Source organism: Zootoca vivipara, chromosome 3 (assembly GCF_965207765.1).
Source record: "Zootoca vivipara chromosome 3, rZooViv2.hap1.1, whole genome shotgun sequence".
Taxonomy (NCBI): domain Eukaryota; kingdom Metazoa; phylum Chordata; class Lepidosauria; order Squamata; family Lacertidae; genus Zootoca; species Zootoca vivipara.
The window spans coordinates 17,443,150-17,458,103 of record NC_142586.1 but is presented as its reverse complement, the minus strand read 5'-3'; the positions used below and the strand labels follow the sequence as shown (position 1 = coordinate 17,458,103).

At 51.7% G+C, this 14,954-nt stretch overlaps 1 protein-coding gene across 1 annotated transcript; it reads right to left on the bottom strand.

Moving 5' to 3' along the window:
- Positions 1 to 1,213: 1,213 nt before the first annotated feature.
- On the bottom strand, positions 1,214 to 14,588 carry GDF7 (growth differentiation factor 7). Its single transcript, XM_035110705.3, has 2 exons — positions 12,946 to 14,588; positions 1,214 to 4,310 (listed from the first exon to the last, which is right to left on the bottom strand). The coding sequence occupies exons 1-2, from the start codon at positions 13,292 to 13,294 to the stop codon at positions 3,337 to 3,339; spliced, it is 1,323 nt and encodes a 440-aa protein (XP_034966596.2). The 5' UTR covers positions 13,295 to 14,588; the 3' UTR covers positions 1,214 to 3,336.
- Between the last annotated feature and the right edge of the window lie 366 nt (positions 14,589 to 14,954).

Genomic DNA, 14,954 nt, shown 5'->3' with positions numbered 1-14,954 from the left:
ATTTAAAGCATTCTTCTTAACAGCAAGGCAATAAGCGTAGCCATGAATGTGAGCTTTCTGCTATATCTACATCAACAGATATAGACAACAGACAAAAGTTGTTTCCTAGCATGCCCATTATACTCTAGCGCATTGATCTTTCGCTGCTGGCTTGGGACCCACTTCCAATAATTAATTAATTATACCTCACCCATCTGGCTGGGTTTCCTAGGCTCCTCTACCAAGCTGCAGCCTGGTCTAAGGTGGGTCAGAACACCAACACTACCAGCATACAAACAGCGTTCAAAATTAGCCAGGGCCCAGATGTATTTTTGCACCTGACTATTGGCCACTTCTGACCAAGTGAAGATGCCTAGGTGCCAGGATGCTGCCTGACATCTCCATCATCAGGAGGTGCATGCCTGGGGATCCTTGGTTCTGGACTGTTTTCACCCACTAATACCACATTTTGCAGAATTCTATCAGTTATATTTTATCCACACAACTGGAATGAAATTCAGGAACCAAAATGCTTTTTCTGTGCAGCCTGAGTAGGAGCGGTGAACAGCGTTATAGTGAATTGTTGTAGCTTGTCTTCACTTACCCCACCTGACTGCCCTGCTCACTGTTGTGAAAAATATTCCTACATTATGAATGGTCTGTGTCACCATTGAGAAAAAGAGGTCAGAATACGCCAATATATATGTGGACTGTCCCTGGTTCAAGTGACTTTTCTTCTTTAAGCTGTCAAAGCTCTTAACCTGGGCTCAAGGTTGTCATCTGAACTAGCCAGATGTTTAACTGATAAATCACAGCCAGTCAATCCTTTGAAATATAAGACATTAGAACCATCTTTCCAAAAACGGCAACTCGGCATTCCATTTTTGTGACTGCAACCTTGGTTTAAAGTGCCATTTGGCTATTTGATTAAATGTCTGAGTTTCTAACACGGCATACAATTATATATGGTTTTGTATGGAACACGTCCCAAATTCATGTTTGAGTTAAAGGCAGATTCTAGGTCTTTTGAAGAACTGGAGACTGCTGCTCTAGCATAACCAAGAAACAGAAAACCAAGATGTGGCCAGTTATACAATTAAGTTTTGTCAACATCAGGGAAAGAGGGATTTCTTATGGCAGGAATGGGGAGCTTGTGGCTGGTCAGATGTTGCTACAACATTTTCCATCACCCCTGGCCTTTAGCCATGCTGGCTGGGACTGATGGGAGTCCAATATCATCTGGAGGGGCCCAGGCCAACATCTGGAGTCCTTGGCCCCAAATGCTGTTTAACCTGCTCCTATCTGCAGGCCAGTGATTAGTAAAGAAACATTTGACAGGGGTAAACAGGAGTTTAAAGCAGGAACGGCCAGCTAGCAGCCTGTGAACACAATCTAGTCCATGCTCTTGCCCGTGGAAGCCTCGCCTCGCCTGCCTAGACTGAGAGCCGTGGTACAAAGACGTGATAACATATATCACTTATGAAAAAGCAGGAAAATGTCTTCCAAGCTGAGTGAGAGATGGGCAGAAAAAAGATTCCACAAGTGCTGTCTTCGCATTTTGTGAGTCATTCTCCAGGCATGGAAGAATGCTGAGAACATGTGCTCCATTAACTGTCAAACTCTCGTTGACAAGTAGCAGCTTTATATCTAACAGGGAATAACGGATGTATTCCCAATACACTTCCAGGCCAGGACAACCATCAGAGAAGCCCTGAGAATTCAGAAACTGGGCCCCCACCAAGCATGGCTAGTGGGTTTTCATCTCCAAATAAGCCCTATGAAAATCCACCAGGATTCGGGGGGGTGGGGGGGCAAGGATTTGTTGATTAGCAACACATGATCCTATGCAGGTTGACTCAGAAATCCCAATGAATTCAATGGCACTTACTCCCAGGCAATTATGCGCACACAACAATGTCCGTCTTACACTGCAATACAAATTGTGTGTACAGTGGTACCTTGGTTGTCAAATTTAATCCATTCTGGGAGTCCGTTTGACTCCTGGAACTGTTTGGAAACCAAGGCGCAGCTTCCAATTGGCTACAGGAGCTTCCTGCACTCAAGCGGAAGCTGCGGAAGCCACATCAGACGTTCGGCTTCCAAAAAACATTTGCAAACCAGGAACACTTCCAAGTTTGTGGCTTTCAGGAGCCCATTTGTTTGGGAGCCAAGCCGTTCGGCAACCAAGTACCACGGTACTTAAGTAAGGCCTTCTTATTTCAGTGGGATTTCCCTCCATGTAAGTGTTCGAGATTTCACCTGAGAGCAGACTCCACTGAACGCAGAGGGAATCACTTACTTCCTGGTGATTATGCCTAAGATTGTGCTGCTAAATAACATACTGCCCATTTCTTTGATATGCCACTAGAGGCAAGCAATCTTCCAAAAGAAAGAAAAGTCAAGGAATGTGGGGGGTGGGGGAGAGAGGGAAAAGAGAGATGCCACACAGAGCAGTGGTGTCCAAACTGTATTCAGGGGCTCCTCAGAAACGTTATCCCTGCGATGGGTAATGGCAGACAAACTGCCTTAAAAGACAGCTGGTCCACCACTCTCAATCTTCCCCCATAACATGCAGCCCCGGAGGGATGTTTGGTGGGTTGCAGGTGTAGTTTGACACAGGAAACTGGTGGGATATTTAAGCGGCCTAAGCACTGACTATTGAGAACTGCGTGATCTACCACCAACACTCACAAAACAAAACAAAATCATGAGCAAAAGTGAATGTGAAATGGCTTCACTGGAGATAAAAAGCTTGAAAACCACTTCAGATTATTCACACACACACACACACACACACAACACAGTTCACCTCAGCTAACCTCCTAGACTGGTTGGCAAAGGTGTTCTCAATACTGTCGTCCCATTTCCTTCTCTTAAAGTGCCCATTTGGTGGGGTGCAGACTTACAGAAGGGTGCTAGGTCACTCGCTCATTGTCTAGGGAAAGAAGGTCACTAGCATCTGCAGAGGGAGGGAGGAAAAGAGAGGCAAGCCTGCAAAATCCCCCCTTTTCCACATGCCAGCGGTGCCAACTGGAACAAAATATTGGAGGCGGGCGGGCAGGGAAGCTCCGCCCCGCATAATCGATCACATGATGATGGGCAGGCACACCATTTGAATGGCAATGCCCATCAACTTTGGGGCGGGGAGAGGCGCCCTCGAATATTATATGGGGAAGGGGCCTAGGAGATGGCTCCTCTTTATGGCACACGCGCACAATGCACGAGTGCCATCGGGCCTGGCAGCCAAAGGCAGGACATCGAGGCGAATCTTGACAAGATGCGCGCCACGGAGCCGGGGAAGCGAAGCAGGCGAGGATGGGGGAGGAGGAGGAGAGGCCTTCGCTTCTTCCGACGCCGCTACCTGCACCCGCACGTCTCCACCACCATATCCTCGTACTGTTTGTAAACCACGTTGTTGCCGGAGTCTATGTAAAGGATGCTGATGGGGCTGAGTTTGGACGGCACGCAGCAGCTGGGCGGCGTGGCGTCGGGGTCCATGGAGTTCATGAGCGTCTGGATGATGGCGTGGTTGGTGGGCTCCAGGTGCGAGCGCAGAGGGAAGTCGCACACGCCGTCGCAGTGGTACGCCTCGTAGTCCAGGGGCGCGATGATCCAGTCGTCCCAGCCCAGCTCCTTGAAGTTGACGTGCAGGGCTTTCCGGCTGCAGCGGCTCTTGGCCTTCTTGCCGTGGCCTCGCCCACCGGCCGCCCGGCCCGCCAGCGTGGTCCTCCGACGGCGGCGGCGCTGCTGCTTGGCTAGGGGATCTTGTCCCGAGTCGGGGGGCTCCAGCAAGAGCCCGGGACCGCCGCCCAGAGCCTTGATCTTCTCTCGGATCTCCTTGAAGAGGTTCTCCTTCCGCTTGGTGCGCGAGAAGACCACCAGCAGCGCCCTCTCGTGCGGCTCCGACGGCTGCTCTCTGCGGAAGCCCAGCTGTCCCGGCGGGAGGAGTCTCCCGGACTGCTCCGAGACGACCCTCAGGAGGAAGCAAAGCGACGGACGGGGGTGGCGGGGGGTGCCGCCTTCCTCGGCCCTGCCCGTCAAGGCTGCCCACACGTTGAAGACCTCCCACTTGTTGGGCGACGAGGAAGAAAGGTCTTCCGAGTCCAAGAGGTCGCCGGCCCTGGAGTCTAAGAGGCCTGGCTGGTGGCTTTCCCCTTCCGGACAGGAGTAGAGCAGCAGCCGGTGGAGGAGGCCTTCTGGGGACGTGGCCAAGCTCCGGTTTCCCGGGGGCTTGCGCAGGATCCGCAGCTCGGCGCCCACCACCTCGTCCAGCTCGGGCAGGGTGGAGATGTCGAAGAGGTAGCGCTGCGCCGCTTCCGACGGAGAGTCATCTGCAGAAAGAGAGAAGAACAGAAGGGAACGTGAATCAAGAGCAAGGGCAGAGCCGTTTGCGCCCTAAAAGCCGCGCCTGGCCCGACCGTGCGGTTGCCTTGTTACCCGGGCCTGTCCCTCCAACTCAGGCCTGGAACCTGGAAGTGTCTCTTGGGGACTTCAGCTGCCATCAACCCCAGCCAGCAGGGCCAATGGTGGGAGCTGTCGTCGAGGCAGAGGGTTCCCGGGAACCCTCTGCCTCGAGTCTGGATTTTCCTGGATCAGGCTATGCGTACTTACCATGGTCCCTGAATGCTCCAAATTGGCTGCTAGGAAGCTGCTGCCCATTAAGTGAGCGCTAGCAGTTTGAAAGCACGTCAAAGTGCAAGTAGATAGATAAATAGGTACCGCTCAGGCGGGAAGATAAACGGCGTTTCTGTGCGCTGCCCTGGAGCCTCTGGTTCGCCAGAAGCGGCTTAATCATGCTGGCCACATGACCTGGAAGCTGTACGCCGGCTCCCTTGGCCAATAAAGCGAGATGAGCGCCACAACCCCAGAGTCGGTCACGACTGTACCTAATGGTCAGGGGTCCCTTTACCTTTTTACCTTTACTTTGTCAGTTGCCGGGTCAGTAGCGCCCCAGTCCTGAGATTGGATGCTCATCTGTCATGGATGCTTTCACTGAGTTTCCTGTATTGCAGGGGGTTGGGCTAGATGACCCTCGGGGTCCCCTCCAACTCTACAATTCTACGATTCTATTTGTTACGGGAGAAAGAAAGGCCTTCTGAACATACCCAGGGGCACTTTGGTCCCTACTGCTGCTGTGCCGGGCAATAAAGGGGAGGGGATGCGTGTGACAGTTCAATTAAGCACCGCTCTTCTCATTTATAGACAAGGTGGGCAATTGTGCGCCCGCTTACAGAGCAGCTCCTCCGAAACTCGTTCTCGCTGCTCAGGCCTAGTGGAACGTACGACGTCACCGCTGAGCGTGTGCAGAAAGCCTCTAAGGTTTGCCGGGCGGACAGCGCGGCGGAGGTAAAAAGGGCCGTGCGTCCTGGACCTGTTTGTCGTCTCGTTTTCGAAAAATAAGCCCCTGGAGAGGCTTGTCTTTGAAACAGACGAGCCTGGGTCCCTCCCTCCTCTCGCCAGCCCGTGCCTTCCTTCGGGGAGAGACAATGAGAAAGATCTTTACAGTAACCATCTGTATTTATTTCCCAGCCCTCGGATCGAGCAGGTTCTGGAAGGTTGTATCTGTCTTTCTTGCCTCCTCCGTGCCAAGTTAAACATTTTCCCAATCTGCCAAAGATCATTTTGCTCACGTGTGGTGTGTGTGTGTCTATCTATATATCCTTAGAGTTGGGGGCGCAGAGAGGAGAAAGAGGACCGAGCCGCGTTAGTTAGGGGTTTGACTGCTGTTGAAGGGGTCTGACCCTGCGCATATATTCTTAACCTTTTCCCACCCGCCCTCCCATGTAAATGTTCCAAGCCGGACGTGGCCCTTTTCCTCGGACTGATTAAACCCATCAGACGTAACAACAAATAAACATAATCGGATTAAAATAAATAAAAGGAGGGAGGAGGAGGAGGAGGAGGGGAAAGAAGATTTCTCAAATGTGGCCCTTCCGGCACAGCACAGCACCACTACGCGTCGCTTCTTATATACACGCACAAAACGGGCATTGCTGAAAATACGCTGAGCGTCTAACTCAGGCATCCCCAAACTGCGGCCCTCCAGATGTTTTGGCCTACAACTCCCATGATCCCTAGCTAACAGGACCAGTGGTCGGGGAAGATGGGAATTGTAGTCCAAAACATCTGGAGGGCCGAAGTCTGGGGATGCCTGGTCTAACTATTGGAATCATTCTTACAGCGCGATCCTATGCATTGGCTTCAATAGGTTGCTGCCTCCGAATCACGATCCTAAGCGTATTGCTGGGGAAGCCACTCTCAAGCGGGGGGTGGGGATCCGATCGAAGTTGGTCTTCCAACTGGAAGAAGCCAAGTTGGTCTTCCAACTGGAAGAAGCCAAGTCCTCCCACAGCTTCGCGTTTGAGAGGATACGTGTCCAGGGATTTTAACTGAACTTGCTCCCTGTTCGAGACTGACTCTTGCCTTTGATTCTTCCCTTGCCAAGTAAATCCTGAAAGGGTGATGATAACCCACCCTTCCAGGTTGACTTTGAGAAGGGGAAAGAATGGGGAGCTGCTGAGAATCATTTAAAAGATCTGTTGTTGTTGTTGTTGTTGTTGTTGTTTTTAAAAAGTGAGCATATCTTGGAAGAGAGACAAAAGTGGAGCTCTTTAATACCTGGTGGGGTGTACGGTTAGAGTATTGATCGTTCGGAAGCCATCTTCAAATATCTGTCACATGGAAGATGGAGCAAGCTTGTTTCCTCCTGCTCCGGAGGGTAGGACTCGAACCCATGGCTTCGAGGTACAAGAATGGAGATTCCCACTAAATATCAGGAATAAGTTTCTGACAGTACGAGTTGTTAGAAAGTGGAACGGAATCCCTCAGGAGGCGGTGGACTCTCCTTCCTTGGAAGTTTTTAAGCAGAGGTTGGATGGCATCTGCCATTAGGGTTGCCAGACTCAATAGAGGACAGGACTTCTGTGCCTTTAATTGCCCTGCTCTCTTTTGAGTCTGGAAACTTTAAAGAGAAACCAGCAGACCCTTTGCTTGGAAATTAAACAAAGGGTCTGCTGGTTTCTCTTTAAGGTTTCCAGACTCAAAAGAGAGCAGGGCAATTAAAGGCACAGAAGTCCTGTCCTCTGTCGAGTCTGGCAACCCTATCTGCCATGGATTCTTGCATTGAGATTCCTGCATTGCAGGGGGTTGGACTAGAATCCTCAAGGATCCCTTCCAACTACAATTCTATGATTCTGTACTAAGACGGAACCTTTCATTGATGTCTTAATTCATATAGCCCAGGGCTTTCCTGGGGAACTCAAATCAAAGACTCCCTAATGCACTAGGGTGGAAAACACCGGGCTGATTTGTTGGCTCCCCCACCCCCCACCCCCCACCCCCAAAAAACCCAACGTAAAAGTCTGAATAGGAACAGATAAGGAGAGGAGGAGACCCCTTTGAATTGCTCAGCTGGTTTCAGTTTTGCTTTGAAACTCCCAGAAACCGCAGCCTGCGGGCCCTGATCTGCGCTCTTGGAAGCAGAGCCCTAAGAGGCATAGCAAGCCGCTCGGACTGATATTCCCCGGCGTCGAGTCCTCCTTCCTCTTGGCCTTCAAAGAGAGATGGGGGGGGCTCTCAGAAGCCAATGGCCTGCACAGAGAGCTTCTCGGTTCAGCCCCCCCTGGAAACCGGGCTGCTTTCGACGAAGGCTTTCCTTTTCCTTTGTGAAAACTGGCACTGAGCAGAGCGGCCGCCACGACCCAGCCCAAGTCACACGAGATTCCAGTAACCATATTCAGAGTGGGGGTTTCCCGTGTTGCGGCAAAAACTTGCCAAAAGGGTATTGAGACACCTTAAATGCCGGCAGTTTTACCGCGGCGAAAGGTTTCGGGAACCGCAGTTCGTTTCCAGTCTTCATGAGCTTATGCTGTAATATATGGCTTCGGTTTTTAAGTTCTCACAAAACCCATTCGTTGCCATTGATTTAAGTGGTTTCAGCAGGTGCTTCACCTGTTCAACTCCCTCAGGTGGGGTGGATTAATTTATATATGTATAGAATCCTTAGGGCGGGGGAATGAAGTTAAGCGTGCGTATGAATGTGCGTAAACTCGCAGACCGGAATGCAAACAGACCCACATTTCCGTGTTTAACCTTCTAGTACAAACGGGAAGAAATAAGCTGCTGCTTATGATATTTACTAACGGGAAGGTCCAGTGTAGACCTAGACCTAGATACATGCAGGAGCGAAGAAGCTGTGGTTTTCCAGATGTTGGTGGACTTCCAGCTCAACCAACATCTGGCCAATGGGCAGGTGGTCCAACAAAATCAGAAGGGAGGATGGGACATTTTCCCCAATCCCCACCGCTGGATTTAGATGTTAGATTAGATTGGGGTGTGTATGTGTGTGTGTTTAAGACAATTTCGTTTTCCTCAAAACGGATAGTGCGGGGTCTCCCATCTTCATAGCTGTCAACCCTCCTTTTTTTGCGCGAAATTCCCTTATTCCAGCGCTGTTTCCCGCTGCTATCCTGGATTGTTAGATATACCGTAGAGTCGTAGACTGTCCCCGAGACAGGTGAGGCTGCTGCTGATCCCTTATTTTCAAATCCGAAAGTTGACAGCTATGCCCATCTTGGAAAGGGCTCTTTGTCACCCAGGAAGGGAAGCCTTTTATCAGACGGTGAGGGCGAGTATACACTTTTATTTCATTCATATGCACTTTAATTTTATTCATATGCAAACCTAGGTGTGTAATTAAATCAATCGATCAAACGACTAAACATTGTACGGTTGGAGCTCGTGCGACTCAAGATCTCTCCATCTGCCTCTCTTTAAAACCAGGTCACCAATCTACCGTTTAAACCTCCGAAGTTCCAGAGCATAAATCGATCTGATTCCGTTAACTTTAGTGCTGAAGTCTGAATCAGATACAAAAGGAGCATTTCAGTCCTCCTGGGACGGTTAACATCCTTTGTGGGAAAACTTATACCATAGCTACAAATGCCCCCTTGGGTTATATCCACCAAGGGATAAGTTGTATCCCTTCCTAAACATTCTCACTAGGAAGTTAACCTCCCTTGATATTCCATGCTGAGCTGGATTTGACCTCTAGATTATTTGCGAGCAATCATTAACGAACGGGGAGATCTTTCCAACAGCGCCTGGCGATGATGACCTGCTATTCAACCCATTCAGACACGACAATTTCAGGAGGAATTTCGTGTGTGTGTGTGTGTGTGTGTGTGTGTGTGTGTGTGTGTGTGTGTGTGTGTGCTAAGTGTTCAGCTACCCTGAATTCACTTATGCTAAATTCAGTTATCCTGTGCTCAAAGCCCACATGCCTCGTTTTCACCCCAAAAGGGACAAACCGGAGTTATGGTTAGCCTGGAGGCGCCCTAATTTTTTAAGGACAGCGGAACCTCGAACCTTGCTTTACATTCCCACGGACTCGCGCGCTGGCCTCTCTTTGACGGCTCCGGGCTCTCTCTCCCTGAGTCTTCATGGGCGCAGGGGGACCCAAAAGAACAAAACGTCGCCGAACTCACAGCACTTCCTTTCAGCTATATAGCCCGGGAGCCCCCTTTTTTTTCTTTGTCTTTTTTTTAATTCGCTTGTATTATATTCTGAAGCATACAGAACCCTTCCGACGCTTATATGTCTACAGCAGCCGGTTTGCTTCGTGCAAACTGCCCCCATCAGCCTGAAAAATTGGGTTTTTCGTTCTGCCAGAAATAGCGCGCAACTCTGGCGCTTCCCCCGCACCCCACCTCACCCCAAAACTAAATTAACTCCGGGCTTATGGTCTCCTCTCCACCCCCCGCAATAAAGAACGACTTGGGGGCTGTACAACGCGAGTTTACCGGGAAACTTGTTCCCCGATAAGAATGCTTAGCAGCGCAGCCTTTGACAAAAAGACGAATACTGTAATGTCCCAGAACAACTATGGCAGAGAGGGTTACAGCCAAAGTAGATACACAGTTGTATTTTATTTTTAAAATGCTTAACTTCGGTTGGGTCGCGCGTTCTCTCTCTTATTTCTGCGACTTCACCGTTTATTTTTCATTTGATCTCTTTTTGAAACACGGGTTTGTGCGTCAGCTTCGGCGCAAACTCATGGAAAGGGGACTCACATGAATAAATAGATGTTTCGAAGCCGAACACAATTAAAGCACCGTTAAGCGCCGGGGCTCTGCAGAGGAACCGCAGAATTGTAGAGTTGGAAGGAACCTCAAAGGTCATCCAGCCCAACCTCCTGCAATGCAGGAATCTCAACTGAAGCACCGTGACAGATGGCTACTGGGCGCGTGTTTACATCGCTCCATCTTAAATCTGATTGTTTTAAAATTGGCTGGATTGTGGCCGGTTAAGTAAATAGCTGCTGTCAGAAGCAGAGTGGAGCGGAGCACTCAAAAGCGGCTTGAGGTGTTGGTTAGTCCGCTGCAAGCAAAAAGAAACCATTTCCGCCCCGCGGAGCAGGCGCGGTGGGTTGTTTTGCTTTTGCTTTTTTTACGTTTTTGGTGAGAAATTGGCCTCTCCCTTCAGTTCCTTCGTGTCACCTTCTTCTTCCCAAGAGGGGTCGCGTGCCAAATGGCTCCGGGCAGGTCAAGCGGGAGAGCGGTTGCGGTGGGGGGTAGTGCGGTGGGAGGCAGGCTGAAGCGCCCCCCGCCTCCAACTCGAAATGCGTTTACAGCGTCCTGAACCTCTCCACACTTTAATGGCTCCTCCAGCGCAGATTAATGCGCTCCAGATGAACCAAACTGTAAAACAAAGCGCGCGGGGGCGCGCACCCTTCCCCCCCCCCACCGCCACACACCCCACCGCTTCCGTACCTTGCCAAAGTTGGGGGAAGAGGAATGCCACCACCCAAGACCAGGACCCCCCAAAGCTAAAGGAAGGGAAGCGACGTGGGTGGGTGCGGGGGGAGGATAAAGTTGCTCTGCGTTAGTCTTACCGCCCCAGGTGACGGGGCGAGAGGGCTGCCCCCTCCCTAGCAACCTAGCTGTGCCAGCCCAGGAAGAAGGAGGGCGCAAAGTGGCGCGCGAAGCGTGGGGAGGTGGCTGGAACCCTGCCTTCTTTTGAAGGAGCGCGGAGCGCACTGCCTGGACAAGAGTCCCGCCTGCCCAACGATGCTCTGGGGAAGAAGGTGATTCAACCCTCCTCCTGACCCGAACCTTGCAGGCAGGTTGCGCTCTGTCCCGCAGCGGCGCTGCATTTGTATGAGAAGGAAGGCGCCCCCGAGGATTGGGCGCCCGGCGGCCACCTCCGCCTCCCCCCTCCCTCCTCCCTCCTTTGCCTTACACCTGCTATCTCCACCCACTCCGTCGTCCAGCCAGCAAACCAGATGCACTTCGGCTTTCTTTGCCCGACGCCAGGTGGCCTCCCGAGTCAAAGCGGGCCGCTGAGCTGTCACGCTCGCTGGGTGCCAAAAGCTGGCCCACCCACTGGCAGAAGAAAGAGAGCCCGGAGAGGGAAGCGGGACAGCGCTGAGCTTTCTGCAGAAAATCCGCCACACAGTGCATTTGAACAGATTTTTCTGTTTTTCGCTTCTGCTAAAAAATCTGATCTGCTCTGACCTCTTTTCTGCTCTCAAAAGAAGATGGGTTCAGTCCCCCTTCCTTCCTTCCTTCCTTCCTTCCTTCCTTCCTTCCTTCCTTCCTTCCTTCCTTCCTTCCTTCCTTCCTTCCTTCCTTCCTTCCTTCTTTACTTCTGCAACTCCCTTTGGCTCTCAAAAGCAACCGATTGTCAGAGAACGAATGCCACCCTCTGCAGAAGTCCTTGCAGCTCTTGATCAGAACTTCAATAGAAATCATTTGACTTCCCATTAAACCCCTTGGATTTGGGGTGAGCAAACCCTCAGCAGTTGGAGGGGGGGTTGTGTCCTATAAGGTTTGGGCTGACCGCAGTTTTAGATAGACCCCTCTGCTTTCGCGGCTTGGATTTAAAACAAAACTATTTCCAGCTTTACATTTCCTTGGCTGTTTTCGTATGGTCGAATTACACGCTTCATAGGACTGTAGCGGCCGCAATTCTCTGGATTTCCCTCTCCTCTCTCTATATGCTTTTGCTTCGGCCAACATTTATTTAACAGTTTGGGTTCACATTAAGTCCGCCCCGCCCCAGCTTGAGGGTACACGGTACATTTTTCTCGAATCGTATGGGGTGTGATGTACACACTATATATACAGTATAGCCATTTTAAACCACAAAGAAACCCCAAGCAGCGACTCTCTTTTCTTTCGAATTAGCAACAGTTAGATCAACCTCTCACTAGTAGAGTGCAGAGAGACGAGGTAACTATTACACAGTCGAGGGGCGTTTGTTGCTTTGCATTAGATCGAGATTAATATTTTAGATCGTTTAGAGTAGATAGGAGGATTAGCTGGAAGAACCTAGGGTAACTTTCCCAAGTACTTTGCATGAGATTAGGACTGCTACCCTACCCTAGGAGGTTGGCAATGGTGACTTCAAACTAACCACCCCGAGGAAGAATCCGGATTCTCGCTTTGGAGTGGAATTCCAAGGTACCCAATCCGAATCAGAACACCCGGCGTAACTGAAGGCCGGGCGTTTGCCCGAGGCAAATCGAGGTCCTTTGCTTCTCTCCATAGCTGCCAAGTTATCCCTTTTTTAAAGGGATTTTCCCTTATGCTGAATAGGCTTCCTCGCGAGAAAAGGGAAAACTTGGCAGCTATGCTTCTCTCTCCTCCACCGCTTAGAGCAAGAACTGAGTTTAACTGGGGCGATCCCGGTCAGATTCCTTGTTCGCTGGGAGGGGGCGGGTGAAGCATGCAATCCTACGCAAACCGCTTACTTGGGGATTTGACCACAGACAGGAGGAGATGGGGAAGCTTCTCAAGCGAAGCGGGACTCACTTCAGAGACAATGAGCGCAAGAACCGGATCCCACCTGTTCTCAGCAGTCCCACCTGTCCCCTCGCGCGGGGCTGGACGGCTCCAGCGCCAGGGCGCAGGTGCGCGCTGGGCACCCCACCCCACCCCACCCACCACCCTACCCAGGCTGGCTCACCTCGCGGCTGCGCCTGGTCTACGAAGCCCGTGACGGTGTCTGCTCGTCCGCCTCCTTCGACGGCGGGCACAAGAGGCTCCTTGCTCCGGGCCAGGCTGTGGTAAAGCGCTACCATGTAGTCGTGAGGCACCACCGTGCCATTGCGGAACGCGCTTTCGCGCTTCGCCTTCCAGGCTGCCGAGGCGGCAGCGTCTCTGACGTCGAGGTTCTCCTCGTTGGCGGCTGCCGCTTGCGCTGCCGAGGCAGGCAGCAGGGGCCTGACGGCGGCGGCGTCCAGCTGCCACGGGCGCAGGCGGCAAGCGCTCCAGAGGCAGTAGAGGCAAAGCGCCGCGGCCGCCCTCAGCTCCATCCTCTCGCCGTCGCCGTCCTCGCCGTCTGAAGCAGCAGACAGAGCTCGGCGGGCTCCGGGCGGCTCGCGCAGGGGCTTTGAGGGCTCCTCGGACTCCCCGGCCGCTTTTTAACATTGTGTTCACAATCCACGCTGACTCCGCCGACAGCGGCAGGAGGCTTTTTCGGACCCCGCGCAGCGCCCCCTGCCGAGCGGCCGCCGCTTGGCAACGACGGAGCTCAAGCCTTCGGACGCCGCTCCGCCGCGCGCGCAACAAAAAACCCAGGACCAAAACACAAACATTGTTGAGTCATATATTTGCTTTTTTTTTGCAAGAGCTCCTTCCTGCCTGCCCTCTTCGGGTTGTTTTTTTTAATGTTTCTCTCTCTCTCTCCTAAAAAAAGAAAAAAGAAAAAAAAACCTTTAAACTGAATCCGTCGGAAATAACACCCGTAACAAACTGGCCGAGGTGTTTTCGACGTGCGCCCGTTGCCAACTGGGCAGAGCGCAGCCGGGTGCCAAGAGGAGCGCCTCGGAGGACATGTGAAAGGGAACCTGATCGTGCGGAGAAAGAGGCAGAGATGTCCAGAGAGGGGTTTTCACCCGGAGCCCGAGGGGGCGGGGGTCCTTCTTTCTCCCAAGGTGGCAGGAATTGGACGCACCCGAGAGGAAGTTACACAGACTTTATAAACTTCCCTGAACTTGCAGAGGAAACGCGCTGCGTTTGCTGATTCCCCCCCTCCTCCTGCTCTGTGTCCTTTTCGATAAAAATCAGAGATCATTTCGCCAGCACCAACAAAAGAGATGTTAAAAGGGGGAGGGGGAAAAGAGCGGGGGGGGAGAGAAAGAGACACCCCTGGCAGTTTAATCCATGAGAAGCGTGTGCGTTTGTGTGTGTTAGTAGGAGTGGCATCGTTTTGCTCTGGGAGTGAGGCCCCGGTGTGGAGTTCCTTCCGAGAACCGTGCTTCGAATTGGCTGTCGCAGAGAGTACTACTCCTAGCATTCCTTGCACGAAGGGCGCTGCTGGATTTAAACCGCTGCTGTTTCTAGTTTTTCATCACAGAATTGCAAAGTTGGAAGAGACACCCAAGGGTCATCTAGTCCAACCCTCTGCAATGCAGGAATCCTGCCCACAGCCATTGGGTGGCGTGGGGGCTCCAACCACCAACCTTCCGATTAACAGGCACACTGTTCGTGCAATTGTGGGCTGTGTGTGTGTTGGGGGGGGCACACAACAACTGATAGTTTTCATTATCCTTTGTAAGCTGCCTTTGCAATGAAAGAAGGCGTAATAAAGTGATAGAAAGGTTGTTACTCTTACTACCAGTACAGTAGTGCTATTGCTGCGCTTTTCCTCCCCCCCAGATCTTTGCTGCGTTTTCAATGCTACTGCTATCTGTGCACGTACTCATTAAGCCACAGAACAGCCACCACCCTAACCACAAGGAGCGCGCATTCGTTCCCCTGCCAACTTGATTTCGATCCAACCTAAACCTGGTCATTTCGCGCGCGGGTGCAACATCTTTAGGACAGGAGATCTTCGCTTGAAAGGGGGAAATGAAGTCGATCAAATCTCTCTCTCTCTCTCTCTCTCTCTCTCTCTCTCTCTCTCTCTCTCTCTCTCTCTCTCTCTCTCTCTCTCTCTCTCTCTCTCTCTCTCTCTCTCTCTCCGCCCCCGCA